This window comes from Pyrus communis, chromosome 10 (genome assembly GCF_963583255.1).
Source record: "Pyrus communis chromosome 10, drPyrComm1.1, whole genome shotgun sequence".
NCBI lineage: Eukaryota > Viridiplantae > Streptophyta > Magnoliopsida > Rosales > Rosaceae > Pyrus > Pyrus communis.
In genome coordinates, this window is record NC_084812.1 from 9,904,347 (window position 1) to 9,932,197 (window position 27,851).

The 27,851-nt window shown below is 36.7% G+C and overlaps 2 protein-coding genes and 1 long non-coding RNA gene across 10 annotated transcripts; 2 read left to right on the forward strand and 1 right to left on the reverse strand.

The window, feature by feature from the left end:
• Nucleotides 1-1,793: 1,793 nt before the first annotated feature.
• LOC137748446 (methyl jasmonate esterase 1-like) lies at nt 1,794-4,740 on the forward strand. Its single transcript, XM_068488596.1, has 3 exons — nt 1,794-2,274; nt 2,825-2,953; nt 3,180-4,740. Exons 1-3 carry the CDS (start codon nt 1,822-1,824, stop codon nt 3,450-3,452), a joined length of 855 nt encoding a protein of 284 aa, XP_068344697.1. The 5' UTR covers nt 1,794-1,821; the 3' UTR covers nt 3,453-4,740.
• Nucleotides 4,741-11,246: 6,506 nt separating this feature from the next.
• LOC137748405 (uncharacterized) lies at nt 11,247-18,851 on the forward strand. Of its 8 annotated transcripts, XR_011070047.1 has the most exons (14): nt 11,247-11,575; nt 11,914-12,011; nt 12,362-12,444; nt 12,651-13,397; nt 13,487-13,518; nt 14,124-14,186; nt 14,523-14,589; nt 14,990-15,607; nt 15,680-15,868; nt 16,033-16,140; nt 16,293-16,391; nt 16,576-16,632; nt 16,824-16,946; nt 17,054-18,851. It is a non-coding gene; the product is annotated as an uncharacterized lncRNA (long non-coding RNA). The 8 variants fall into 8 exon arrangements; XR_011070046.1 differs by having other exon boundaries at nt 12,362-13,397; XR_011070048.1 differs by lacking the exon at nt 12,362-12,444 and having other exon boundaries at nt 11,248-11,575.
• A 1,975-nt stretch (nt 18,852-20,826) lies between these two features.
• Nucleotides 20,827-22,126, reverse strand: LOC137748356 (methylesterase 10). The gene is made up of 3 exons (XM_068488501.1): nt 21,668-22,126; nt 21,329-21,469; nt 20,827-21,239 (listed from the first exon to the last, which is right to left on the reverse strand). Exons 1-3 carry the CDS (start codon nt 22,067-22,069, stop codon nt 20,958-20,960), a joined length of 825 nt encoding a protein of 274 aa, XP_068344602.1. The 5' UTR covers nt 22,070-22,126; the 3' UTR covers nt 20,827-20,957.
• Nucleotides 22,127-27,851: the final 5,725 nt, after the last annotated feature.

Here is a 27,851-nt window from a genome sequence, read left to right on the forward strand (position 1 = left end):
AGCCCCAGTTCGTCCCACTCGAGCCACCCATTTCTCCCATCCCCCATCACCCACAAAAATTCCACTTGAGATTAGGTGGATCTACCACAAAACCAGTCCAAAAATCATCTCAAACTCAAAGTATTTTCTAAACCCACCCATACTGAAAATCACGAGATCCTAACCCGAGGGGGGCTGGGAAGGGGGGAAGGTCGCGGTACGCCGATGGGGAGGGGACGAACTGTGTTTAGGTTTTTTTTTTTTTTTTTTTCCCCTTCTTCTTCTTCCTCTCTCTCTCTTCTTCTTCCTGCTGCTGCAGGTTTTTTTTTTTTTTTTTTTTTTTCCTTCTTCCTCCCTCTTCTTCTTGCTGCTACAGTAGGTTTTTTGGGTCTTGGGTTAGGGATAGGGATGTGGATCGCTGGGGGGGGGGGGGGGGAGGGATAGTGGGTTTCATTTTTTTTTTTTTCAATTTTTTTTTTCTTTTTTTGAGAAAATTCAGGTATTTTGAAAAAAAAATAAAAAAAACTATTTTATTTGCCACGTGGCAGACATTTGGCAACCACGTGGCATATATGTGGCAGCCACGTCAGCATTTAACAGATCAATGGATGGAAAATGTAACAGAGATATTATATATTATTTTGAAATAAAATAGTACTTAAGGTATGAAAGTGAAATGTTTTGAAGATATTGTAAGGAATTAAAATAGACCCTAAATCTGAAGTATGAAAGTGTAAGTTACCCAATTTTCTTTGCTTGCCTAAACTTTGAAAACATTTTATGGTTTCTGAGTATTTTATAATTTGAAAATTTTAATCAGAGTATAAAATATCCGAAAGTACAATAGAAATTCCGCCTAAATGCTCATTTATCACAAAAGTACAATAGAAATTCCGCCTAAATGCTCATTTATCACAAAAGTTCCGCCTAAATGCTCATTTATCACTCAGTGTTGGAAATTCTTGTGCTATCCAATAGCCAAGGATTTTGTCCATCCTAGCAATTGACAGGTTTGAAACCCTAAGTCCCAAGCTACCCTCTCTCCCTTTAGGTTTTGCTGAGCATGTCCTATTTGGCTATTTCATTTCATTTCCGTTACATATGATTCAATGTAGGCGGACCCATGTACGAGGAATGTTATAGGATTAAGAACAAGCAAAACAATTACAACTGATTTTACTTTCATTTTAAATTACATTCAAGTTTTTTTATATAAAACGTTCACACTTACTAATTACACGAGTATTTAAGTGAAGACACTATATGTAATGATAAACAACAATCCATCTCTCTGAAACTCAAACAAACCATACGCATCGTTTCACATACATCGTCGTTTGGTTCTTCACCAAATAGAATCAAGATCCTCGCCAGATCCTCTTTGTGAGGATCCTAGGGATCCGTGAATCGTGTCCATTCATCATACATCGTGCGGTCATAAATCATTTTAAATATTTTATTTAAAATTAAATACAAACAGTATCTAAAATTAAATACAAACAGTATCTAAGAAAACTAATTGCACTATGTAAGATAAACAGACACGATTTACGGATCTCTAAGATCCTCATCAAAAAGATCCGGAGAGGATTTTTTTGGCACCAAATATGTGGCTCTACATAGGAAACTACTTCTAGCAAATTTGAGTTGGGAATACTTTTCAACTTTTGACGAGAAAGAAAGATTACTTTTCAACTTTAATACAATGACTTTTGACTTTTGAGCAAATTATTAGTTCTCTGATCGAGACTTTTGACTTCTGAGTCAATTATTAATTCTCTGATCGTGTCTACATATGAAAGTAAGACGAGAGATGCAAACCATCAAGGAAATTGAGCGTTAATGATAGAGAAGATGGAGAACATAACAGAGAAGCTTTGCTTAGCAAAAGCTAGTACCTCAACCCCATCCTCGCCCCCCATTCACAACCAAACTCAAAGTCCAAAACATTTTGTGTTGATACATGGAGCTTGTCATGGAGCATGGAGCTGGTATAAGGTGGCAACTCTCCTGAAGGACTCAGGTCATCATGTCACAGCTCTAGACTTAGGAGCATCCGGGATCAACCCGATTCAGGTACAGCAACTGCCTTCGTTATCGGAATACGTCGAGCCTTTGACAAAGCTCATGGTGTCTCTACCACCAAATGAAAAGGTTATCCTTGTGGCTCACAGCTTTGGTGGAGCCGTCATATCTATTTTCATGGAGAGGTTTCCTCATAAAATTGCTGCTGCAGTATATGTTACGGCTGTCATGTCTGGTCCTACTCTCAATTTCTCAACTATACAATCAGAGGTAATGAATTTCATACACACAAAGATTGAGTTGCATTATAAGTCTTCTTTATAGTGCTCTACTGTGAATTGAAATTGATCATATGTCATACCTTATTCATCGTATCTTGTGAATCAAAAAAATAAGTATGGCATAACCATATCTCTCCGTTGAGGGTTCCCTCAAATAAACTTATTTGAGGCACTTTGTATTGCCAATTTTATAACTTTTACAATGATCTGAATCGTCTTATTTTAGTTCATTCATAGATCATCTTTATAAAAAAAATTCACTCCGAAACTATTAAGCATAAATCAAATTAGAGGGAAAAAAATAGATAAATACGATTCTTTACAGAAACAATAAAATGGCTATTATTTAATTCAATCATTATATATATTGAGAATTAGACCTACAAGAGATCCCTTCAATAAACTCATTTGAGAGATCTCTAAATTAAATGGGACTATGTTTGTGTGCGTATGTCTGATCTCTTGTTCATTCTTGTCTGAATCCTACTGAATAAGATATATAAGGGTAACTAACAAATAATTTTCTGAAAAATGCATAGATTAAGAAAAGATTGGATTATATGGACTCTCAATTCAGATATGATAACGGGACCAATAACCCTGCAACATCCTTTCTCTTTGGGCCTAAGGACTTGGCGACAAGCTTGTACCAGCTCTCACCACCACAGGTAAGTCTTAGACTTAAAGTGTGTCTATTGCAATAGATAGGAACCCTATTCGTGCTCTCTTAACACGCACTGGAAAGATAATAAATACTTAGCTAAATATACTTTTTTTTCTTTTTGGTTGGTGATTTATATATTCGTGCTCTCTTAACACGCACTGGAAAGATAATAAATACTTAGCTAAATATACTTTTTTTTCTTTTTGGTTGGTGATTTATATAATGTGCAGGATTTAACCCTAGCGTTATCGTTGGTGAGATTTATTCCTCGCTACAATTATGATGTAATAAAACTCACGAAAGAGAAGTATGGATCACTTCCTAGAATATTCATCGTGTCCGGCGAAGACCATGCGATAGTAATGGATGTGCAAAATTACATGATAAAAAGCAATCCACCAAATGAAGTGAAAGTGATAAACGGTTCTGATCACATGGTCATGCTCTCTAAACCCGTAGAGTTGTTCTTCCATCTCCAAAACATTGCTGAGAAATATTCATAAACACAGTTATACAGAGATGGTTAGATCAGGCAAACAAGTATTATACTATTATCCAAATAAGTGAGATTGTTTTATAAGGGATAAGTACTAAGAATTATACGTGTCCATGAACTTTAGCTAAAGAGGTATGAAGTACTCAACAATCTCAGAATTCTCAAATACAATTTCAATATTTTTTTTGTTCACCGTAAGGAGGTATTTATATAATACAAATAAGGAGTATTAGAAAATAAATCAAAACAATCATTAGCTCACAAGGACAAGGAAACCTAAATTTAAAGTAATAACATAAAATATCTATTTAATCTACCCCCAAAAAGAATTTGGTCGAAATTTTTTGTGGTCTATGTGGTGATATGGTAATTTCATGTGACTCTCATGGTGAAAAAGTTGTTACTTATAAAGAAATAATGCATCTATGTAATACGTATATTGGTCAAGAAGCGTAACTCGAGAAAAAAAGGCATTAGTTCACAATAAAGAGATACATCTCTTTAATATGTGAACCGAGTACAACAAATGTACCAAGAAATATAACTCTAAAATAAAGGATTACACCTCTGACAAGGGTTACAACAATTTGACAAGACTTATACCCATTGACTTGAGTGATACCCTTTGGTTGTCTATAAATAAGATTGCAATCAACCCATTTCATTCTATTTCCAATTCACTTGCCTAAGAGTGGGTCAAAATGTAAATTATCTTGTGTGATGCCCAGTCTAACAACAGCCATCACTGGCGATGATACTTCCTTTATTAGTAAGGGTTGGGTTTTAAGTCAGGGAGATTTAATAATTTTTCTAGAAGCGTCTACGTAGAAGCACACTAGAACTAATAGTCCAACAGAGGCCGATGAAACAAAGAAGTCTGTTGGAAAGAATATTCAGTTGACTCCTCATCCTAACAATGTCACCAAGTCAAGTTGGTAGCACCGTTTCAAGAAGGAAATCGATTTGGTAGGTGGGTCACGTTGGTAGCACCGTTTCAAGAAGGAAATCGATTTGGTTGGTGGGTCAAGTTGGCGTAAGGACAAGTTTCCAACTTCTGAAAAGTCGAGTCAATATTAAATGTAATTGGAAATCACTTATAAACCAACAAATTGCCTTGCAAGGAAATTCAAAACCGGAACGAGTTCGGATAACTTCAGTGTGAATAAAAATAAATGTTAAATATTCCAATGGTATGAAATGATAAGGTATCATCTCATGGCATATACCGTTTACAAATTGATTTATAAGGAGTATACCATGAGATGTAGGGTAGATTCGAAAAATAAAAAATAAAATTGAACTGAATCAAAGCAGAAAAAACTGAACCGAGAAAAATCAAACAAAATTAGAGAAACCAAACTGAACTGAATTCTATTAATTCGGTTCCGTGTTCAAAGCTTGGGACAGCAAACCAAACTAAATATCTAAACCTTAAAACAACATCATTTTATATTTTACACTAACCCAAACTAATACACCCCTCGTCCCATCATGCCTCCAGAGTCCAAACTCGTACCCTACCTCCAGTCCCTAGACTCCAAGGTTTAAACTTGATACCTCAACCTTATCGATCACCTTCCAAACTAGAATCTTCTCCTCTCGACGTCGAACATCTGACACTTCACTCGTCGTCGCACTGGCCCCTTGGTTTGATTGGCCTCGATACACTTCCCTTCTCTCACATTCTCCGCGAGCACCTCCTTCTCTGTGATCTCTCTGACTTGCCAAACTTCGTCTCTGACTCAACTAGGCTCACCATCTTGACCTCACCATCAAGGTAAGCCCTCCTAACACACCCTGACCCTGATGTCTACTAAACACCAAAATTGAGGCGCGTTGGCCATCACCTAGATAGGTGAGGAAGTCTTGATATGCATGAAGTCATAACTAAAGTTTTCAACTATTAAAATCTATCGAAATTTTGGTAGAGCTTCCCTTAAAATAGGAATGAGCCTAATTAAAATACCTGCAAACAACCACCTTTATTCCAACAAATCCTCGAAGGGCCACACCTAATAGGTCTCAAACCCTTTACTACATGCAAAACAATGGGTTCAGAGCATAATTACCCAAATATAAGGCTTATGAATAAGTTGAGTAATTACCATAATTCGTAGGAATATGTCAAAGCTGCTAGAATGTACCTCGACGTCTAATGTGATCACTATTACGACTACTAAATCTGGTGCTCAATGAAGTCTTCCTCTAGCTGGGCTTGTTCTCTAGAGCCTCTGGAACTGCTCACATCTACTCCTTGAATAAGAAAACCTCATCAAAATTTTGTGAGCATTGTCGAAGTCAAGGTCCGAGGCTCGGCTTCATGTTTTCTAGCGAGAATGAGGTCTTTGTACTTGTGGTGAGCTAGAGATGATGAAGATAATGGTTTTTATGGGGTTAAAACTTGTTGAACTGTGATGGTTGTGTGTGGCTCTAGGGAGGAAAAAAACATGTGAAGGAAAGAAGAAAGGGAGAGAGAGTTTTGGAAAATGGGAGAGGGACGTGAGTCCCATTGGAACCCAAACAAACCAAAAGAATTCTCCATAAATGGAGTGAATTTATGAAAATGCCTTTGCATTCATTGTCCCGTAAAAACTTTGTTTTAAGTCTGATTCTCTGAAGGAAAGAAGAAAGGGAGAGAGAGTTTTGGAAAATGGGAGAGGGACGTGAGTCCCATTGGAACCCAAACAAACCAAAAGAATTCTCCATAAATGGAGTGAATTTATGAAAATGCCTTTGCATTCATTGTCCCGTAAAAACTTTGTTTTAAGTTTGATTCTCTGAAGGAAAGAAGAAAGGGAGAGAGAGTTTTGGAAAATGGGAGAGGGACGTGAGTCCCATTGGAACCCAAACAAACCAAAAGAATACTCCATAAATGGAGTGAATTTATGAAAATGCCTTTGCATTCATTGTCTCGTAAAAACTTTGTTTCAAGTCTGATTCTCTGAAGGAAAGAAGAAAGGGAGAGAGAGTTTTGGAAAATGGGAGAGGAATGTGAGTCCCATTGGAACCCAAACAAACCAAAAGAATTGTCACATCCCGGCCTGAGGCCCACCACATCCCGGGCCTGCTTCACCACCGTAGCACGATATTGTCCGCTTTGGGCCTCGACCACGCCCTCATGGTTTTGTTTCTGGGAACTCTCACGAGAACTTCCCAGTGGGTCAACCCATCATGGGATTGCTCTTGCGCGCTACTTGCTTAACTTTGGAGTTCCGATGGAACCCGAAACCAGTGAGCTCCCAAAAGACCTCGTGCTAGGTAGGGATGGGAATATACATATAAGGATCACTCCCCTGAGCGATGTAGGATCTTACAATCCACCCCCCTTAAGGGCCCGACGTCCTCGTTGGCACACCATGACTAGGGTTAGGCTCTAATACCAAATTGTCACATCCCGGCTCGAGGCCCACCATATCCTGGGCCCGCTCCACCACCGCAGTACTATATTGTTCGCTTGGGCCTTGACCACGCCCTCACGGTTTTGTTTTTGGGAACTCTCACGAGAACTTCCCAGTGGATCACTCATCATAGGATTGCTCTCGCGTGCTACTCGCTTAACTTCAAAGTTCCGATGCAACTCGAAGCCAGCGAGCTCCTAAAAGGCAGGTTTTTGGGCTTGGCAGGAACGGCCCGAAGGCCTGGAAGGTTTCTTGGGCTGAGTTTCACGTTGGAGAAGAAGGCCGGAACTCGGCTGGAATTTAGATAAATTTTGAACGTCCATAACTTTGTCAATAGTCAACGAAATCGAGTGATTCAAAAATGAAAATCGTAGCTCTCGAAGAGACAAAGAGAATGGTTCCTACACGACGTCTAACTCGCCTTGGTTTGGCCGGAAAACGCCTCGAAAGCCTCGGAGGTCATCGAAAACTGGGTAAGATTCAAATAGATATAACTTCTTCAATACTCAACGAAATTAGGTGAAACAAAAAGGAAAGTTGTAGTACTCGACGAGATGAAGAGATATCTTGCATGCCGGTCAACTCGCCATGGTTTAGCCGGAAGTTGGCTCGAAAGTCGTCGTACTCACTAGTAAAACTGGGAAAACACCCTCCGAGTTGTTCCTGACTACAAACCTTCACCAAAGCACCTAAAATGAGTCCTAACTAGAGTTTGATCTATCTAAGAGAAAGATTAGAGAGAGAGTTCTGAAGCTTACCAAGGTCGAGGGTTCATTGTTGTGGTTCCCCGAGTTTACGAGTTTGAAGACTGGTAATAGTTCCTTCCTTCGCTGAGATGGCGACTAGGTGTAACCATGTGAGTATGTATGTGTAGGTATATGTGTGTTGTTTTCAAAGAGGAGGGGGATAGCGCAGAGAAGGGAGAGAGAGTTGCAGAAAAACCACTGTAACATGATATTGTCTGTTTTGAGCCCCGACCATGCCCTCACGGTTTTATTTTTGGGAACTCTCACGAGAACTTCCCAGTGGGTCATCCATCATAGGATGGCTCTCACGCGTTACTCGTTTAACTTCGGAGTTCCGATGGAACCCGAAGCCAGTGAGCTCCCAAAAGGCCTCGTACTAGGTAGGGATGAGAATATACATATAGGGATCACTCCCCTGGGCGATGTGGGATCTTATAATCCACCCCCCTTAGGGGCCCGACGTCCTCGTCGGCACACACCATGGCCAAGGTTAGGTTTTGATACCAAATTATCACATCCAGCCCGGGCCCCCACTACATCCCGAGCTCGACTGCACCGTAACATGATATTGTCCGCTTTGGGCCCCCACCACACCCTCACGGTTTTGTTTCTGGGAACTCCCACGAGAACTTCCCAGTGGGTCACCCATCATAGGAGTGCTCTCATGCGCTATTCACTTAACTTCGGAGTTCCTATGAAACCCGAAGCCAGTAAGCTCCCAAAAGGCCTCGTGCTAGGTAGAGATGGGAATATACATATAAGGTATAGAGGATCCATTCCCCTGGGCGATGTGGGATGTTACAAGAATTCTCCATAAATAGAGTGAATTTACGAAAATGCCATTGCATTCATTGTCCCGTAAAAACTTTGTTTTAAGTCTGATTCTCATTCCGTTTGTACCTACGCGTTCGTAACAATGATTACTATGAAAATACACTAAAAAATAGTTTATATGTGTCACAAATACCAGTCAACGAAAGTCAACACATACCGTTCTAGGGGCATTTTGGTCATTTTACACCTTCAAGATTAAAATAGCTTAAAATCAGGGACGGGTTATAACACCTCCCAACTTGGTCCCCGATGTCATCATTTTCTACAGATTTATCACCTGATCTCCGACTTGACTTGGCTCTTCATTTTATTTCATACAATCGCATGATTGTGGATTAAGAACTGCAATTACAATGGTATTTAAGTATTGGGTCTCCTGAATTAGGGTTTCTTCCTCATAAAGGGGAAAATTTCACATGTTGAGCTCTTTGTTTGTAAATTAAAGTGTGATACAGCTTCTTTCTAGGCTGAACTCTAAGTGATATTAAGTGTGTGTTTCTTAGTTGAAATCCCTCGTTGGGCTGGAAATAACATGGGAGTTGAGGATTTGGATTGATATGTGTCAATTTGCTTTTTCTCCTTCTCGACAAATTGCGTTGAAGGTAGACAGCCATAGTGTGCATCAACCCGCACCATCTTATCCTTCAGTTCTAATTTATCCAGACCTTGATAGGAAACGAGTGAGCTAGCTCACGTAATATTTTTCCATCCCCTGTCACCAAATTGAGACACCGCCTATCTATTTAAAAATACTTTTATGAAAAGGGGAAAAATAATAGTTAAGGTTTCAGTTTAGCATGCGAACAATATCATATTTAACAAAACATGATCCCTGCATATTGCATAACAAGAAAAGAAAGCAGTGCATCTAAAACGTTGTCATAGAACAAAGGAATACCATAGCATCTAATTGGGAATTGAAATATCAAAGCGAAGGGAAAAATAATTCCTACGAAAGATGAGAAAGTTAGGCTGCGCCAACCGTAAATGTATGTATATACGAAATTTCCACTCTAATTACAAACTAATAATTTCCCACTACACGGCCATGTCTTCCCATGTTTTACAACCCAAACATCAACCAGGCACGGATCTACGTGGGAGACTGGATAGGTTGGCCCAGCCCAGTCATTTTTGTTTTCGACCACTTCAGGATCTATACTCAAATTCCAAATTCTATTCACACATTCATTTTTTTTCTTTTATACATTTTTGTTATTTTTTGTTCAGTCCCACCAAATTCATCTTCCACCTCTGGCTTGCACAGCTCCGTCAATTCTCACGATTCGATCGTCAATGTCCGTCTCCTTCTCTCTCTATCTTCTCTATATCTCTCTGCAACTCACTCCCCCTCTATTTTAAGATTCAGGGTTTTTAATTTTCGAATTAGGGAGAAAATTTCAAGTTTTTTTATTTTCCATTTTGGGGATGAATTACAGAATTGGGGAATGATTTTCGAATTTGGCCTAAGAGATCTTGGTTTACAAACCCAAAAAAAACCTAGAAAAAAATTTCAGGATTACCAATTTTCGATTTGGGATCGTTTTTGTTCCTCTTATTCCGACATTTTTGTTCAATTTTTTATGACCACTCTTAGGTTCGGTTGCTGAACCTAAACCAGCACTCCTAGAAACCCAACATCAATTTTGTGGATTTCGATGTTGCCATACCTTATAAAGTTAAACATTGCGACATTTTTTGTTCAATTTTTTATCAGTCATGCTTTTCCCGATGCTCCGCGCGAATTACTACAGTGCAAGTCCCATAATTTTTCAAAAATCTTCGACCATGAACAACCGTAAATGTTCTTCGCTTTTGGCGTGTAATCACAACATGTATATACACATTTCCAAAACCATCTTTCTCATAAGTTCTTCATAGATTTTACATAATTAGAAACCATTCTAATTCACTTTTTCCACAAACTAAATAGTGACATCTAGTAATGGCTTTCGAGGTAGCTAGATTAATCAAAATATGTATGAATTCATACAACATATATTTTGAACCTTATTTATGGTTACAATGTAATTTTGTTCTTCTGTCTACTATATTCAGATCATGTAATTTAGAGTATGGAACTAATTGTCAAACTCTACATATATAGACATGATCGCTCCGATGTATCTCAAGTATATTGTTTTGGGCAAAGACTTATGAAGGTAGATTTTCGATGGGCTCCAGGAATATCTACCTTTATGATTACCTAGAAGATGGCAGGTTCCTTGTTGTGCATTCATGTATCTTCATATTATGGTTGGGAACATCATTAGGACTTAAGATCCGCAATGTGCGTATGTCAGAATTGAAACCTCAGTCTCGTCCCTATAACTTAATGTATTCCTTGGAATCGCCCCAAACACTAATGAACCTTCCTGATCTGCTGTAAGGTCATGTGTTTGACCGACATACGCTCTCACGTTCCTTTATCATTGATGACTCGACATTAGGTTGCCATAAATAACTAATTATGTGTTGTAACGTCAATTACTTTTTTAGCATACTCCAACAGTTTCGTTGCTGAGATGGGTGGGTGCGTTTTTTTTTTTAAGTTTTCTACAACAATGAACGGAATTGACCTTTTAACCCATTTATGGGGATAGAGTTTTGAAAGAAATTATAATTCGGCCTACGATTTCTAAAGGACTTGACCATTGGGCCATGATTAATAGTTTTTTCACTTTAGGGTCAGATTAAAACTAAGGTCTCACCACAATGATCATGGAAAAAATTTGGCCTATTTTTCTTTAATATTTTCCAACACCCTCAAACTTATTATGTGGAATCATGAGTTTACCAAGAAGGAAATTTATTTATATCTACTAAAACTCAGCGGATGGGTACTGTTCATTAACAGTGCCCATCCGGTTTTACCCCTTATTCTCTTCATGTGTTTTAGGCTTTAGTGGGTTTGTATGATGAATTGGCCACTTTGCCCCTCTCTCATTTTTGTTCCCGTGCGTGCGTTTTGTGTGGGAAGATGCTTCCAGCATCTTTCATTTTTCACTTTCCTCTTTCTTTTCTTCTCTCTGTCTTTCCGTTTCTCTCTATTTCTCCGTTTGTCTTTCGGTTTTGATTCCAATCGGATCGTGTGGAAGGGTGTTTGGCATGTTTTTCTCGCTGTTTTCCACGAACGAATCGCTCTGTTTCAGGTGTGTTTGTTCATGCGTTGCTTTATTTTCTGTTTGGTTAGGAAGAAATTTTTTTAATTGATTGTTCTAAAGTTCGGCTCTTCACCTATTTTGCTCAGCGTTTTTTTCTATTTCTTCGTGTTTTACATCTGGTTCTTTCGTTTGATTTCGTTTTTTGGTTGCAGGAAACATTCGTTTGATTTCGTTTTTTCGTTTGATTTCGTTTATGATTTGATTAAATTGTATTTTTTTCCATAAGAAAGATTTGCATGCCGTAGGGAAACAATTGGCTGAAATTTATTACACCAATCATTGCTCATATATAAGTTTAAGAACTTAATTACTTTTCATTTCTATAGGTCCTTTATAGATTTTTGGATTACTTAAGCAAATTTGACTGGGAGAACTATTGTATAAGTTTAAACGGGCGTGTGAGGAGCTCAAGATCTTATAAAAGGTATTTTCACCTTCTTCTTCTTTTTTTTTCCCTGTGTGTTTGTTTTTTAACTTTTGGGTATTTGGTAAAGCTTTCATCTTTTGCGTAGTACACCATTTGTGGACTTAATTTTGGCTATTTGATAATTTCTTTCCAAAATTCTGATTATGTTTATAGTTCTGTCAGTCATTACATTCTTTATAAGTACACTGAATTCACATTGTATTTCAATAAATTTTAAACGCTTTGTCTACACTCTTTAAAGTTTCTACTTACAAATGTGTTGATATTTGTAATTACTGAATCAAATGATCACCATTCCATTTAGCAGAAAAAAAATGTCCAACATTAATTATTCTTATCATTCACAGATGTGTGTTTCTCAAGCTTTGTTCTATGCAAATTTAAATGTACTTGACACTCACTTCAGGATCATTGGCATTGATCAAATAAGGTGACCAAATTCTTATTATTGGTCATTCAATACCTTTTTTCTTTGCTAAGTTTTTTTTCACCCCTCTTAGAACTTATTAACTTTGATATGCTTCAAATTATTCCTTGCTATAGAACCCACCTCAACTGCTTTCAAAATAATCAGATGCTCTTTTACATAATTATTGAATTTTCACAAGAAATTGATTTATTTATTTTTATATTTAGGCAGGCAAGAGAAAAGGGATTGACAAAGCAGAAAGTTTTAGAGAAAGTTAGAAAGTGTCAAGTAATAATTGTGAATGTATTTTGGGTTATTCTTCTTTTCATAGGCTCAAAATGCAGTGCTTATTTTGTGGTTGATAATTTTTCTGAAAGGTATTAAGATAGCTTCTTTTGTCAAATTTTCCTTCCTTTTTGGTTAATGGTGGGAATAATACGGGTAAAAAAAAACTGCATGTTTCAAAGGAAAAAATACACTAGCGCACACTTGGAAATATCTGGAGGTATTGGCAAATCTCACTTTGTATATAAATGCTTCACAATTCATGGAAAACCACATGACTCCTGAAAATGATAGTAGCAAATATGATGTATTGATACTAATATTTTAATAACATGTTTCTTAGGGTGTAAGAGTTATGCGAGTATGTGTAGTTTACCTTGGGTGTGGGTTGATGGTTGTACACATGTTACGTTTGTGTTACAATACTTAAAAATAACACCGTATTTCGTGGATGAATTTATTTCTACTCTTCATTTAGGCATTGAACCTGATACAATCTTAACATATTGATAGACTAGAAGTAGATATCTGTTTTGTATTCTCCACACTTCTGTCTAACTTCTTCTTGAGTGATAGTTTAGTTAATTTCTTATTACTTTCTTGCACGTTACATATGGCTCTTATGAAGTAAGAGTTTCTGGTGATAGGAATTATCGGGTATCTGCAATAATGAGAATGCAAAGTAATAGGTTTGTCATTTTTTATTTATATTAATTTCTTATTGTTTTGTAGATTAATAATTATCCATCTGATTATATTTTATTGTGTTAATGTATAGCAAAATAGAGTGAGAGTGAAGAATGAATAAGGGTAAGATTTTCAAACTATCCAAGGGCTTTAGTATAATAAAATGTCTCGACAATTTTACCTTATTTTTTCCTATTTACTTTTAAAAAAATTTAGCCTCTCAAATCCATTTTGTGCATTAGTTTTAAATTTTCACTTTAATCTCATTAGTTTGATTCTAATTCAATAAATTTATGTAACATACAGTTTTCTATTAGAAAAATAATTGACCTTTGAATAGAAGACGTTGTCTTGCTTGATATTACTAGACTAGCAGGTCAAAAGATCAACCTTTTCCTATCTCTAAATGTTGATTCCTCTCTATTCAACAGAGTAATTCCTTTTTATTTTCAAGCCTTGAATTTTATAAACTATTACATTTTAAAAGTGTAAGTTGATGATTACATCTGTCCATTTCTTGAAAAAAATTAAATTATCAAATGATGTCTCATGATACCAACTCCCCTTACTAGGGCATTATGAATCCAGTCAAATGTAACCTTCTCATTCCCTTTTCCCAACATTTAGAATAATTTTTTTATCATGCATATTACCGTTCTTCATTCTAGATTTGATTCGTTTAGTATTAAAGCTGATGCAAGGATTAATATCTCATTGTACCACTGCAGCTATTACCACAGTTGTCACAATTGCAGAGATTCTCAAAAACAATAGATTTGCTGTTGAGAAAAGTAAGACATCTGCTTTTATTTTCCTCCTTTCAAAATGAGACAATCAAATTAATAAGTGTGGAATATCATGTTTATGACATCTTACTTATTAAGAAAAAACTTTACATGTGCAATTATTAAAAAATATCTAATTGCGTAACAATTAGTTTTTTGGGCTAGAGTTTTTGAGTTATTTCACGATTCTCTCTCTCCTCTTTATTTTTTTTAATTACATGTAATAGTTTATGGTCAATGTGATTCCGTATCTATTTGATTAATTATATTCTTAGATTATGTAGGAAGAGTAGCAAGTAGCAATGATGATGCTTTTTAAGTCAGTTACTCTTCTTATTACAGACAAAGTCATTCGGATAATAGCCTTGCATATAACATCCTTTCAGAAGCAATCCATATGTCCATATTGGTAAGCATCGTTTTCCTATTTTTCTTTTATTATATATTTTCAAAGTGTAGTATTTTGACCAATAATTTGTTATTACAAGGGATTTAGATTTTTTATACGTAAACAATTTTTTTGAAGTGTTAATTAAAATGGTTAATTGATGGGTATTACTTACCTATGCATATTCTTGCTTAGTATTTACTATGCACATGCATATTCATGTTATACTAAGTATAATGTTCACTGTCATTCACTTAATCACTAGATATTTAAAAATATTTTTTTCTTTCCATTTTTTCTTGCTGAAGTGTTAAGCAATATAAACTAATACAAATTTGGTTTTTTCATCGTTAATCTACTCATGCTAGGGATAATTTGAGCTTTTACATTCTTTTGAACATTTTTCATATTTAACTTGCAGGATCAATGTCACTATACACTTTTCTGCAACTGTTTGTTCTGTCTTTCTCCCTTCCTTTGTGTAATTTTAGTCAATTGAATTACTCTTTTTAACTTAAGATTGAACTGAAGTGCTAAGAACTTAGTTAAATAAAAGTTTACATTGGTTTGATGACATTTAGGTGTTCAGTGTTAAGTGCATGATTATTAGCTCCACGACCATTAGATACATGATCTTTCATATGTTTTTACTATAACATATCATAATCCCGCAGCATCGCGCGGGTAGCACTTTCTAGTTATATATACTAAAACTCAATTGATGAACACTGTTTATTAACAGTGATTTTACGTTTTAGCCCCTGTATTGCTGTTTGTTTGCCCTTTTATTTTTCAATCTTAACGGTAAAATGGCAGTTTTATCCCTGTGTACACGTGTGGGTATAATGGTCCTTGAGTTCCAGCTGTCGTTATCCCTTTTCGAAAGCATAAGGCCACGTGTTGGTCTTCGCGGTAAGCTTTTCTATTGCTTCCGGTACAGGTCTCTCGATCCCTCCAGCTCTCTCTCTCAAGAACCAAAAATCTCTTCAGTTCTCTCTCATTTCCAGCGTCCACCGCCACCACTCAGACGTCCCCAAAGGTAGATTTCTTTTCTCTTCCTTAGATTCGGAATCTTGAAAATCCTCGCCGATATCGTTTGATTTCTGCACAGCTATCGGCCAACCAAGCTCGCCCATTTGGGCTTCCATGCCCACCCAACAGAACCCCCATTAACATTCACAACAATCCACAGAGGGGTTATGGACACCACCATCGTGGGTCGTCTTAGAATCCGAGCAGAAAAACTCAGAAGTTTAAAAAACGAAAAAAAGACAAAAACCCTCGATTGAATCGGATACTGGTATGGTCCCTTACAGGGGGAAAAAACATCATTTTTCTTGCTTGAAATTTTAGTTTTTGTTAATTTTTTTCACAGATTGTAGTTTTTCTTTGTTGCATTTGTCAGTTGCCCTCAACAATGAACCACTTGCTAAATGTAATGTTTGTTTATTTGGGCATGTTTAGAGGTTTTGCTGCACTGTGTTTGTCATGAGCGCAAACGAGTCTTTCCATCAGGATGGCGTCCACTAAAAGTCTGCAACTTGAACGCATACGGGCAGAAAACAAGTAGAGGTTGGTTGCCTGCAATCTAAATTCCCAATAGTTAGGGTTTAAATTTTATAAGTTTTGGATTTTTTAATTAAGCCGACCCCAAGTGGATAAAGCTTGGTTGTTGTTTTTGTTGATGATTTTTTTAGTTAATTGTTTGGTTTGGTTGGTACTAGATAATGTGTGATTCTGATGAAGGGATTAACAAGTTACCAGATGAGGTTGTCGAGAAGGCCGCTCCGATTTCAATACTCACCCTGTTCTCCTCTTGCAAGGTAATAATTGCATTATTTGTTATGGCAATTGGGTTTTCAAATTTGTGTTTTCAATATTATTTCTGTTGGAATATAATTTTTTTTTAACTGAATTTGTTGAGATATCTGAATACATCATAAATCTCATTGCTTAGTCTGCAATTCATAAGACTCACCTGAAGGCTGCTTTTAACGATGTTCACAGTTTTGGTTCCATCAGCACTAGGCGGGTCATAAAGTGAATCCTCTGCAAATTCTGTTGGTAACGACTTCCATTATATTCTATATCTTCTTGAACCTGAGTTTGATTTTAGTACATTTACGCACAATCGCACATACACACAATTAGAAGTACTGCTCATACGAATTTGACACAAATATCAAATATGTAACTCATTATAAAGTGAATTACTAAAATCTTTGAATGCATTATCCCTCCTATGCTGTCTCCAGGTAGGATTTGTATATCCATGTACCTTGGGAAGACCTGGCTCTAAAACCAACGGAGCACTCCTTGAGTTCCAACCAACATATCCTCGCACCGGTACGTCAGCCATTATGCCCATAAAGATTACGGTCAGTAATGCCATTAACATGGAACTTTATCTAGGACATGAAAATGTATGGCCTATTTTATAAGCATTTCATATCTTTAGTTTTTATTTTTCATTTTTGCGTTACAGAGGAAGTAGAAATACATGGGAGAAATCTAGAAGAAGAAATCTAATAGAAGGACTGCACAAAATGAAGGGTAAAAACATTTTATTTAAGTTGTTTTCATTCCTTTATTTCTTGCTCCCATCATCCTTCTTCATCCCTTATTTTAGACGACCATGGTAGATATGCCTAAAAGGATTGAATATACCACATGGTTTGAGCCAACAAGGAGATTAGCATTAGAAGTGCTTTTCATCATGGATAAAAGACAATTACAGTAAAAAGTTAACCATGAAAGTAAAGAGACCCTTGAAGGAGAAGGGAAAAGTAAATATAAATTGGGAAGAAGAAAAGGAGATATGTATAGTATGTTCGTTCTTCCAAATATCATTGTTGCTTTTTGCTTCTGCCATCTCTCTCTCTCTCTCTCTCTCTCTCTCTCTCTCTCTCTTTCTATAGATGTGTGTGTATATATATATATATATATATATATATATATATATATATATATTTATATATAATTTCTGTTTTTTCTCACTGTTTTTAGTATAATTTGCATTCATTTTGCTGACAGTGTTTGACTTTTAGTTTTCATACACAGAAAAAGAAGCATGTAAGAAAACCCTCACATGAATATCTCAAAATCTGGGTCATAATTCATGAATTTTGATGAATCGTGGGTCCGGAACCAATTATTATTTTAGTGTGAATTTGAACATGTCTTGATTAATTGAGGAGTTCTGGTAATTATTAGGCTACAATTTATTCATCAGATTTTAATAGGACAGAGAGGAACCATACGAGTTTTTCCACCATCTTCTACTTCATTGATAAACCCACAATCCTCGATATAAAACTTTCTAGGTTTAACTAGAATTTTCTTTTGAATATGTTCATGTGCCTAGTACAACAAACTGTGTATCAATTGAAGTTGTTGTTATTGATTGACTCTTACAAGTTTTAACAGCCTCTTCACAGCATATACTATTCCTTTGTTTAAGTTTTGTTACTCTGTCATTGTGCTGAAGTTAGTGGTTCACCACTTTTAGTTGGTGTTATAAGTTGTGTGAACAAAGAATATATCAACTGTTGAGTTTGTGACATTATTTGCGCGTATTGAAATTTCTTTTTTGTGGACAATTTAGGAATACAAATACTGGATTTGAGGTGTAAGATGAGGAATTGGGGACAGAAGAATTTGGTACAGTGTTTCTAAAAAACGACCAAATGCATATTCCTCACTCACATAAAAACTTTGAACTTATATAATTAGTGTTGATTTACACCTGTGCTAAACATAATTTATAACTTTTTCTTACGTATTACACATAATTTGTTTGAGCATGATTGAACTGATTGGTTTGAGTTTGAGTGGCAACTTGGATTCATATAGGCTGTAAAGTTTAGGAGCTTTTTTTGCTTAAATAAGGCAATACTATTCCAACTTATTTTCATTGTTATCATCTATTGTTCAAACCACACCCATATTTGTTCTCTCATTTGCACTAAGACTGTTATTCACGTACATTAACAACTTTCTGTTTTTTCCAATTATGTAACTGACAAAACAAAACCTACATGTGAGAAGAAAGGAGAAAGCTCTACCTAATGCAGAACCCTGCACATGGACACATTTTGTTACTCATGTAAATATTACTCCACCCCCGGTCAATTATGTTCCTCATTGTAAATAAGATTATAAATAAATTTTCACATTTATATAAAAAGTACTCCATCCCTGGAAACCTATGTTGTTCCTCATTACAAGTATATGTTTCCATTTAGGATTTTGACACGTTTTATACAGCTTTAAAACCAGCAGCATCGCGCAGACTATCTTTCTAGTAAAACCTAATTCAAACTAAGTAAATTCAAAACCCCCCCCCCCTCCCCTCAAGTGTTACCATGCATTTAGTGAGTCACACGTGCAGGAAATCTTCATAGATATCCTGAATTTTTTATTGACATGCTGATGCTGATCTTTTCAAAAGCTTAACAAATCATAATATGTCAGTAATAATGCCTCTTTTTGAGCCCAACTAGGACTAGCGCTAATGAAATACCAACTAGACAAACCCTCTTTTCCAAAGCTTGACTAACAAACCATAATTCTCGAAATTAACGTCTCTTTTAGAAAATCCAACTAAAACTAACGCTCTTTTCAAAAATCGCAACCAAATATCATCTTCAAATTACATAGTCAATAAATACCCAAGTATCATCTGATTTTCTTTGAACTTTTCTTTTGATAAGTTGAGGCCGGTGTCCCAAAGGAAAAATATCCAACTCACAATTCTTTTGACGACAAGATTTTCCATCACTTTATCATTGTCCATTGTGCTGGCGGCTAAATAATGGTTAGGAGTGTGATATTCACACACCTCATTTTACTTCTCACATATTTTTTCTTAATTTTTGGTCGTCGGATCGGATGAATTGAAGAAGATCAATGGACATAAATTATCAAGAAGTATGTGAGAAGTAAAATGGAATGTGTGGATAGCACACCCCTAATGATTACTGTGCTGGCGGCTAGATATTGGTTACGACATCATGTTGTTACTGGACACCACCTAGTGACTACTTCAACCCATCAACGATCACAGAGAAGAGACGCACTTCCAAATAAAACTACACGTTTTAATTTTTCTTCCAACTTTCACAATCCTTCACTAAAAAGTTAAAAACATTATTTGACTTGCAACGCTAATATTAAAATGTGAGCATTTAACTTCAATCAGTTAACAGCGATTAAAATAATACTTCATTTTTTTGACGTAGAATAATATTCTCAACTCTAAATTGGAATAATAAACACTCTTAAGTCACATGCTTATATATGTGACAATTGCTTTTTATACATGTGACAATTGTTGGATCCATTAATAGAACTAAAGAGCTTTTCGTAGACCCAATATGTTTTACCATTTCTGTTTATTAAAATTATACGACTTATACTCCATATGACCTGTATGTGCGTGACACATGTATTTGTCACCTTTTTTTTTTTTTTTTTTTTTTTTTTTTTTTCTGGGATGTTATCCATATAAAATCAGTGGCCTCAATGCAACCTAGCTATTTAGTGCATGCACCAACACTGGAAAGAGACTAGGATGAAATAGCATTTTGTCACATGATCATGCTCTTGTTCTGTATCCATCAACTGCCAAATTTTCATAATTTCATTATATGTACCTAAACAACACACTACATAGTAGAGATTACATTATATATTGAAGGGAAAATCATATTCACACTACTCTCTTCTCTTTTTACACACCATTATTTAATTTTATGCGTTATTTTCTTTTAGTTTATTCAATTTGATGATCAAAATAAAAATAAATTTCCCCGATCCACACAAAAAGGGAGATATGTGAAACCATACTCCATGTTTTACATGATTTTTGAAAATGGCCATGACTTGAATTTTTCCTATTGCTACACAATTTTGATATGTTACCAATTTCATCCTATTGTGTGTTTAGCTGGATGTTCCTCCGTTGACTGCCTTACCTATAAAGCGAAGGACAATGAGAACAGGCTTCAACATCTCGTTAAGGGCATTTTCGGCAGAATATTTTCCCCTCGGTTTTTTTTTTATCTGATAAGAGTAATGTTCGGTTAGACCTTCGATAGGGTTAGCTAGGTAATTGCCTTGACAATTACGCTCTGTGTTAGACCCAAATTGTGCAGGGGAAATAAATTTCTTTCAAAAAAATTCCCTTAACGAGATGTTGTGGTGTTTGATTGCCTTTTGGAAGTGAGTCAAGTAAGTAGTTAACGGAAAAACATACGATCAAAAACGTCAGAAGGTTGAAATTGATAACATTGTAGAACATTGAGTAGCAATGTGAAAAAACTTGAAAGGACAAAAAGTGTGCCCTTTACAATAGTTAGAAAAGGGAACAGATAAGATTTGAAAACATCTTATGGTGTTTTCATAGCCACTTCACATAAGCATTGGCAAAGTTCTATAGGCTTTGTTAGCATGACCATATGGCCAGCTTCTCTAATCAATCTCACTTCTGCATTCGGACCATTCTCAATCATCCACCGTTGAAATTCTTCTTTCATCACCTCATCTTCTTCACACAATACAAAAACTCTAGTTACCGACCCGAATTTCGCTTCTGTAAGCAACCCTTCCTTGTTCATGTCTTCCAAGAACATCCCAGATGGCCTTATCAGCATTTTAGCTAATTCGAGATCCTGCATGCAAAGACAAAACCAATACGACTGTGTTTTAATCAACCATTGGGACACTAGGATTTAATCTGGGGTAAGGTAAGAAAACTAGCCTCTGGGTTGCAGTGCTTGTACAATTTGGCTGCCATATATTGTGAACCAAACAGGACTGAAGTCAACTGATTTTCCGGGTTATTTTGTTCAAATGTAAACTGGCAATCCAATAACGACTCCGCCGGGGTCCTTTTCAAGAACTTTGATTTCCATCACATAAACAAAAAAGTTAGCGCAAAGAAAATTAGAGCTTGTTTGACAACCATTTCAATTTTGAGCTAGTTTAAACTCAAAACAAGATGGTTATCAAAACGACACCAAATACATCGATCAGCATTTTTGAAGCAGAAATGTAACAAATGAATCAAAATATAAACATAAATGCAAAAATTACATACTTCTTGTATGAGGACTCCGGGGGGGAAAGTGTAATGAGGCAAATAGGCTGTGACAAAAACTGCAACCGAAATCTTCTGAGGAAACATCTCCATGGCTAAAGACATAGGAAGGCCGCCATAACTATGACCTACCAATATCACCTTCTCATCTTCAGGAATAGAACCCAAGAACTCCATCAATGGCTGGACATAATCCCAAATGGAAGTGACCTCATGAATCTGGTTGGAATGGATCCCAGAACCACCGAGGTCCAACGCGGTGACGCGGTGGCCGTTGTGTCGGAGTAGGGCAACAAGCTTGTACCAACACCATGCTCCATGGCAAGTGCCGTGAACCAAAACGAAGTGCTTTGCATTCTCCATATTCCTAGATAGTAGCTTATGAGAAAGCAGTGCGAACATGTATACAACAATGAGGAGAAAAAGAAACAAACAGAAGCAGACGCCAAAGGATATGGATGGCAGGCGCGTGTTATTTCCAAATGAGAGATTGTATTCTCACTTCAAATTACTTTTCACGCATATTTTTAATTTTTAATTTTTAATTTATTTTTACTAAATGTTAGTTGTGTGCCAAAAAATATTAAAAAAATAAAAAAGTATTTACAAGTAATTTGAAGTATTTGAATATAATTTCTCTTTCCATATTTGTTAACTGTATTCTCAATCTTTCTGCTAGAATCCACTTTGTGTCAATTGAAGGAAAATTTGTCACGTCTTGGAAACTTCAAATTTTTGAAGAATCACCCCTTTATTTCATTACGAGTTGTCATTTTCTTTTTTTTTTGTCTTTTTGTTTTTTCTTTCAAATTGAATAAATTGAACAAAAATAATTGATATAATCACACGTGATGGAAACAATTGTATGGTACAAAATCTCGGTCTCACGTATATCCCAAAAGATAAAAATTATGTGCCAATCTTATTAGACTGTTCGTATAACTGATAAAGCTGGCGTCTCAAATCTCAAATATTTTCAGTGGTGAGGGAGGAAACACATAAGATTTTCATTCAAATGCCTGTCAAGAAACTTTAAAATTTGGAAATTATTTGGAAATTTGTCTTGGTGCGATGGAATTATTATACCGACATCTGACTTGAAATCAAGATAGAAGCTTGTAGAGGTATTGAAGTAATTGAACATATAGCTGGCACGATTGAATTTATAGTGGAGAAATATTAAAAAAACTCTTTTAAAAGGGAATTATTCTTAGTCACCTCATCTTTTGACACAATATTTTATAATATTAACATAAAAAATATGCAGAGAAATAAGGTGGCAGAGAGTCCATAAAATTACAGAAACCATAAGACCATCTCCAATGGTGACCTAAAACCTAAAAATATTTAGCCATAAAATTTAGCTTTTAGCCCAGAAACAGCTTTTCTGCTTCAACCCTTCTGACCTAAAATTTTAGCCTGAAGTTATCAAAGAATGAATTAAGACTAATTTTTTTCAAATTAACTTTAAAAAAAAATTATGTAGACTATCTGACACACCCCGACCGAGATCAGGGCGTGCTGGCCGTCACGCAAAGGTGACGTAACCATGTGCGCGTGCGGAAGCTATTAAGATAGTAATATAAAAGTACGAATAATTAAAAACCTAATAGCATACAAAGTACTAGTGTATGTGTGACACAATTCAGAGGAAATCTACAACAGTCCAAAAGGAAAAGATACGACATATTTACACCCGAAGGTGACCCTACAATGGTGAGTGTCTGTCAGAAATGCCGGGACGCCCTCTGGGATAAACCACCGAACTTGCTAGACCACTAGAACCTGGAGGGGCGCAAAAACAAAAGCGTGAGTGGGCAAAAACAAAGTTCTTTGAAAACTCTTTAGCAAAATACATTCTATCCCCTCGCCGTAAAACCTGTATACTTCCCAGAAAATGAACATATATACGTATGTATAGGTATGCCAATCATGCTCCACAATATGCCATTCATGCTTGAGAATATGCCACAACAGAATCTCATAATCAAATATAAATGCTCAAGCATAACCACATCAATAACATATGATCTGGCAGCCGGGAGTCACCTAACGTGACATGTACCGCTGCCTATAGAGCTCCAATCTCAACTCAACATCTGAATCTGCACACAAGTCGGAGCCACCTAACGTGGTTTGTACGACAAGACTGGGTGTAATATATATACGCTCTAGTGCTACGATCACGTGAAGACTATGCGAATAATCGCGGGTCACCTACGAGTCGGAACCACCTAATGTGGTCTGCACGACAAGGCTTGCACCTAACTTGGATCCAAGGCGAGCGTGTGGTGCTGGTGAACATACACATGAAGGACTCTGCCCCTCTCTGGGCGGGAGCACTAACACCGGGGGTGCAGATTATGAGCTCTCTAAGCATCTCAAACTACGATTGCATAATAAACAGGAATGCATAACCACATGAATACCGCTTACCTGGCACTTACCTGTGCGTCCACAGCACCAAATACACATTTATATATATGTATGCCAATTACCAATGCACGTGATGATACGTAAACAATATTCAAATGATGCATGGCATAAAACATATAACCTTTTCTATTCTATTTCTGGGAATTTAGAGGTATATAGGTATATACGGAAAACAAAAGCCCACTCACTGATAATTAGAAGGGTCGTAGCCCCCCTGCCTCGAGTGCGTACGCTCGTCCTCGGAAAACGAATCACCTATACGCGACAAAGTTACGAAAACATTAATTTAAAAGCACCTAAGCAACTTCTCGTAATAACTTCTCATACATTGCTCAAATTGGACATATGAATATACCAACGTGACCTACACAACCTCAGGATCACGCCCATATTTTTAGAAAAAATTTTGGACCACGCACGCGCCCCCACGCGCCTGAACAGCCACGGACCTACGCGCCCCCCACGCGCGGTCACATGCGCTGCACACTGACGGTGTCAACAGACGCCGTCAGGAATATTCCGTTAACTGACGGAATATTCCGTCAAATCTAACCGGATTCCGTCACTGCCGTTAGGAATATTCCGTTAAACTTAACGGAATATTCCTCTGTCTTCTCCGGCGAGACTCCGGCGACGGCGCCGGAAAACTGGGTAATTTTCCAACTTTGTTTTCTCCTTCGTTTTTCAACCATTTTTCACGTTCTTTATACCAAAATGAAGCTTAGGACTAGTAGAATCACGTTAGACTAGTTTTAAGGCCTAAAAATTGCTAGATCATACCTGTCCACGACTTCAAAGTTCGGCCAACTTCGAACCTAGCCTTCCCAACGTCCAAATTCACCCAACGAACCACTCCGAGGCTCCTTGGGACCTCACAAACACATCTACAAGCTTAGAAAATCCAAAAACAAGCTAGTTTAGGTTTGCATGAACAGTGTTTCAAATCGGCCATTGTTGAAACGACGTGAAAACGTTCGAATTCTTACCTGGAATTGGTATGGTTGTGCTCCTCACAACCTCACGAGTTCAATGGTGTAATTGGTTTCTTGTTTGGTGAAGATTTGGGTATGCTTGTATGTGTGTCCGTGTGTAGAGGAAGAAGAAGAATAATGGAGCTCGGGGAAAGAGAGAGAGAGAGAGAAGAGAGAAGAGAGAAGAGACAGAGTGAGGGAATGAGGGAGGGAATCCCGGGAGAAAAGAAAATGTATGATTGTGTGTGGTCCCACCACCCACACAACACAAATATACACGTAAACGAATAGATTAGGGGTAAAATTGTAATTTCAATGTACGTTTCGTTAGTTTCGGGACGGGATGTTACACTATCCTAAATTAATTATATGAACATTTTAACCTAAAAATATTTAAATTCCGATAAATTTTGAAAAATCACTAAATTAATACATGAAAATCATGATAAACCACATAAACTTAATACAAACGACATTTAATAAACCACATAAACTTAATACAAATGACAATTAATGAACCACATAAACATTAAAAAAAAAAAAAAAAAGGAAAAAGAAGACAATTAATAAACCACATAAACTTAATACAAACGACATTTAATAAACCACAAACTTAATACAAACGACAATTAATAAACCACATAAACTTAATACAAACAACAATTAATAAACCACATAAACATAAAAAAATAATAATAATAAATAAAAAGACAATTAATAAACCACATAAACTTAAAAAAAAATTAAAAAAAATAAAAAAGACAATTAATAAACCACATAAACTTAATAATGATATCCACAATCTTGACTTGGTGATGGACTTGGATGATAGTCTTGAGATGAATCATCATCTTAAAATATACTCCTTGTGGCATCTCTTCGTAAAATGTCATTTTGCTTACCACGTAAGTATTTGTTCCTCTCTGGAGTGTATTTGTCAAGGTCCTCCATCATCAAATTAATTTTGAACCTTTCTTGTTCCCTATCCCCTTGTTCCTTCATGGCCAAACGCATTTTGGCCGATTCTTCTTGTTGAGAGATATGGTTTTCATTCATTCTTACCATTTTGCTAGCAAATTGTGCATGTATTGGATCTTGGGACTTCCATTTTCTCTTTGCTTCCTTTTGCTTATCTCTACCTAGGGGCCTTGCAAAAGAAGTTGGGGTCATTTGTTCGACACCTTCATTGTCGGCAAAATTCACACCTTCATTGACATCATTTGGGGGTGGGGCTTCACTATGAAATAATCTTCCCCATTGTTGGTTCGCATCGGTTCTCCAATTTGGACAATCCTTGAGGATGTTCCAAGCATGATGCAATAAAAGCTTGATTTTTTGGTGTAGTTCTTGTCATGTAAATTGACATTGCTTTGTCACCCTATGCAACAAATACATAAAAATAATTAGTTGCAAAATACTATTATGTACCTGACAAATAAAATATCAATAAAGAAACTCACAATTTCTGAGGCGCCTCTTCCACTAGGCATGTCTTCCATGGCTCTCTCCAAGCTTTCCTTCCACAAAGTGCACGCTTTGTTGATAATCTTCCACCGATCATAAACACCACCAACTTCCCTTTGACCGGCGTTGGAGTTTTCATGGAACTTATCAACAATTTTACCCCACAAAACTTTTCTATTTTGATTCGTGCCAACGGCACCATCTTCGCTAATAGAAATCCATGCCAAACATAAAACAATATCTTTGTCAAAGGTCCAATTACGACCTCTAACATGCTCTTTTGCCATCTTGAAAATTTTGGAAATGAGAAGAAATGGTAGAAAGAAAAATTGGAAGAATTGTAGGAGAAAAGTGAGTTTTGTGTGGATGTTTGAACAAATACATAGGTATTTATAGAGTTTTTGGTTGAATTTTAAGTTAAATAATTTTTTTTAATATTTTAGCCGTTGGATTTAAATTTGGACCGTTAGATTTTTTTTTATCGTTAGATTTGATTATATTCGATCTAAGCCGTTGGATTCAATAAATATATAAATATAAAACAAAAAAATAATAATTTGAACCTTGACCGTTGGATTAACCAATGGCCCATTTAAATGGAGCCACGGGATGAAGAAAAGTAGCTGTTGGGCTACTTATGGATCTGACACCGAGGAAACAACCCCAGATGGGTATGTTTTTCTGGTGGGAAAGACCTAGCGCTTGGGCGCGTAGGCGAGTCATGAATTGGGCAGTGGGCTTCACAGCCCGGTTTCAATCTCATTTGCTGGGGTCCACTTTGCTTTGTGGCCTAAATTTGGGCTGGTATGTGGGTTAGTTTTAGGTTTTAGGTTTTAGGTTAGTTTTAGGTCCTGGGTTAGAGTGCGTTTTTGAGACAGCCCGTCCTAAATTATTTGTATCGTAGGTGTAAAAGAAGATTTTGCCCCTAAACGTTAATTGGCGTTGTAATTGTTTGTTTTGTTTTGGTTGGTGGGCTGCCATCTGGACCACACACTCACACACACTCATCTCCTTCTTTCCCATGACTCTCTTTCCCTTCTCTCTCTCTTGGATTTCTGCCATTCCTTTGCAAGTGTACGGACAAACTTCGAAGCCAACTTTCCACACACGGATCGAAGGTTTGAAGGTTGGTTTTGGACTCCTTGCAAGCCCAGGAACTTTTCCTTACCATTTTTAGGACGTGAAACCTTCAAAAACCCGAGAACCCAGTTTTGGTGCACTGTTCATGCACTCGTGATCGCGGAGGTTTCATCGAGTTTTGAGGTTGTAGGAAGCTTTAGGACGTCTTCACGAAGCTTAGGGAGTAATTTTGA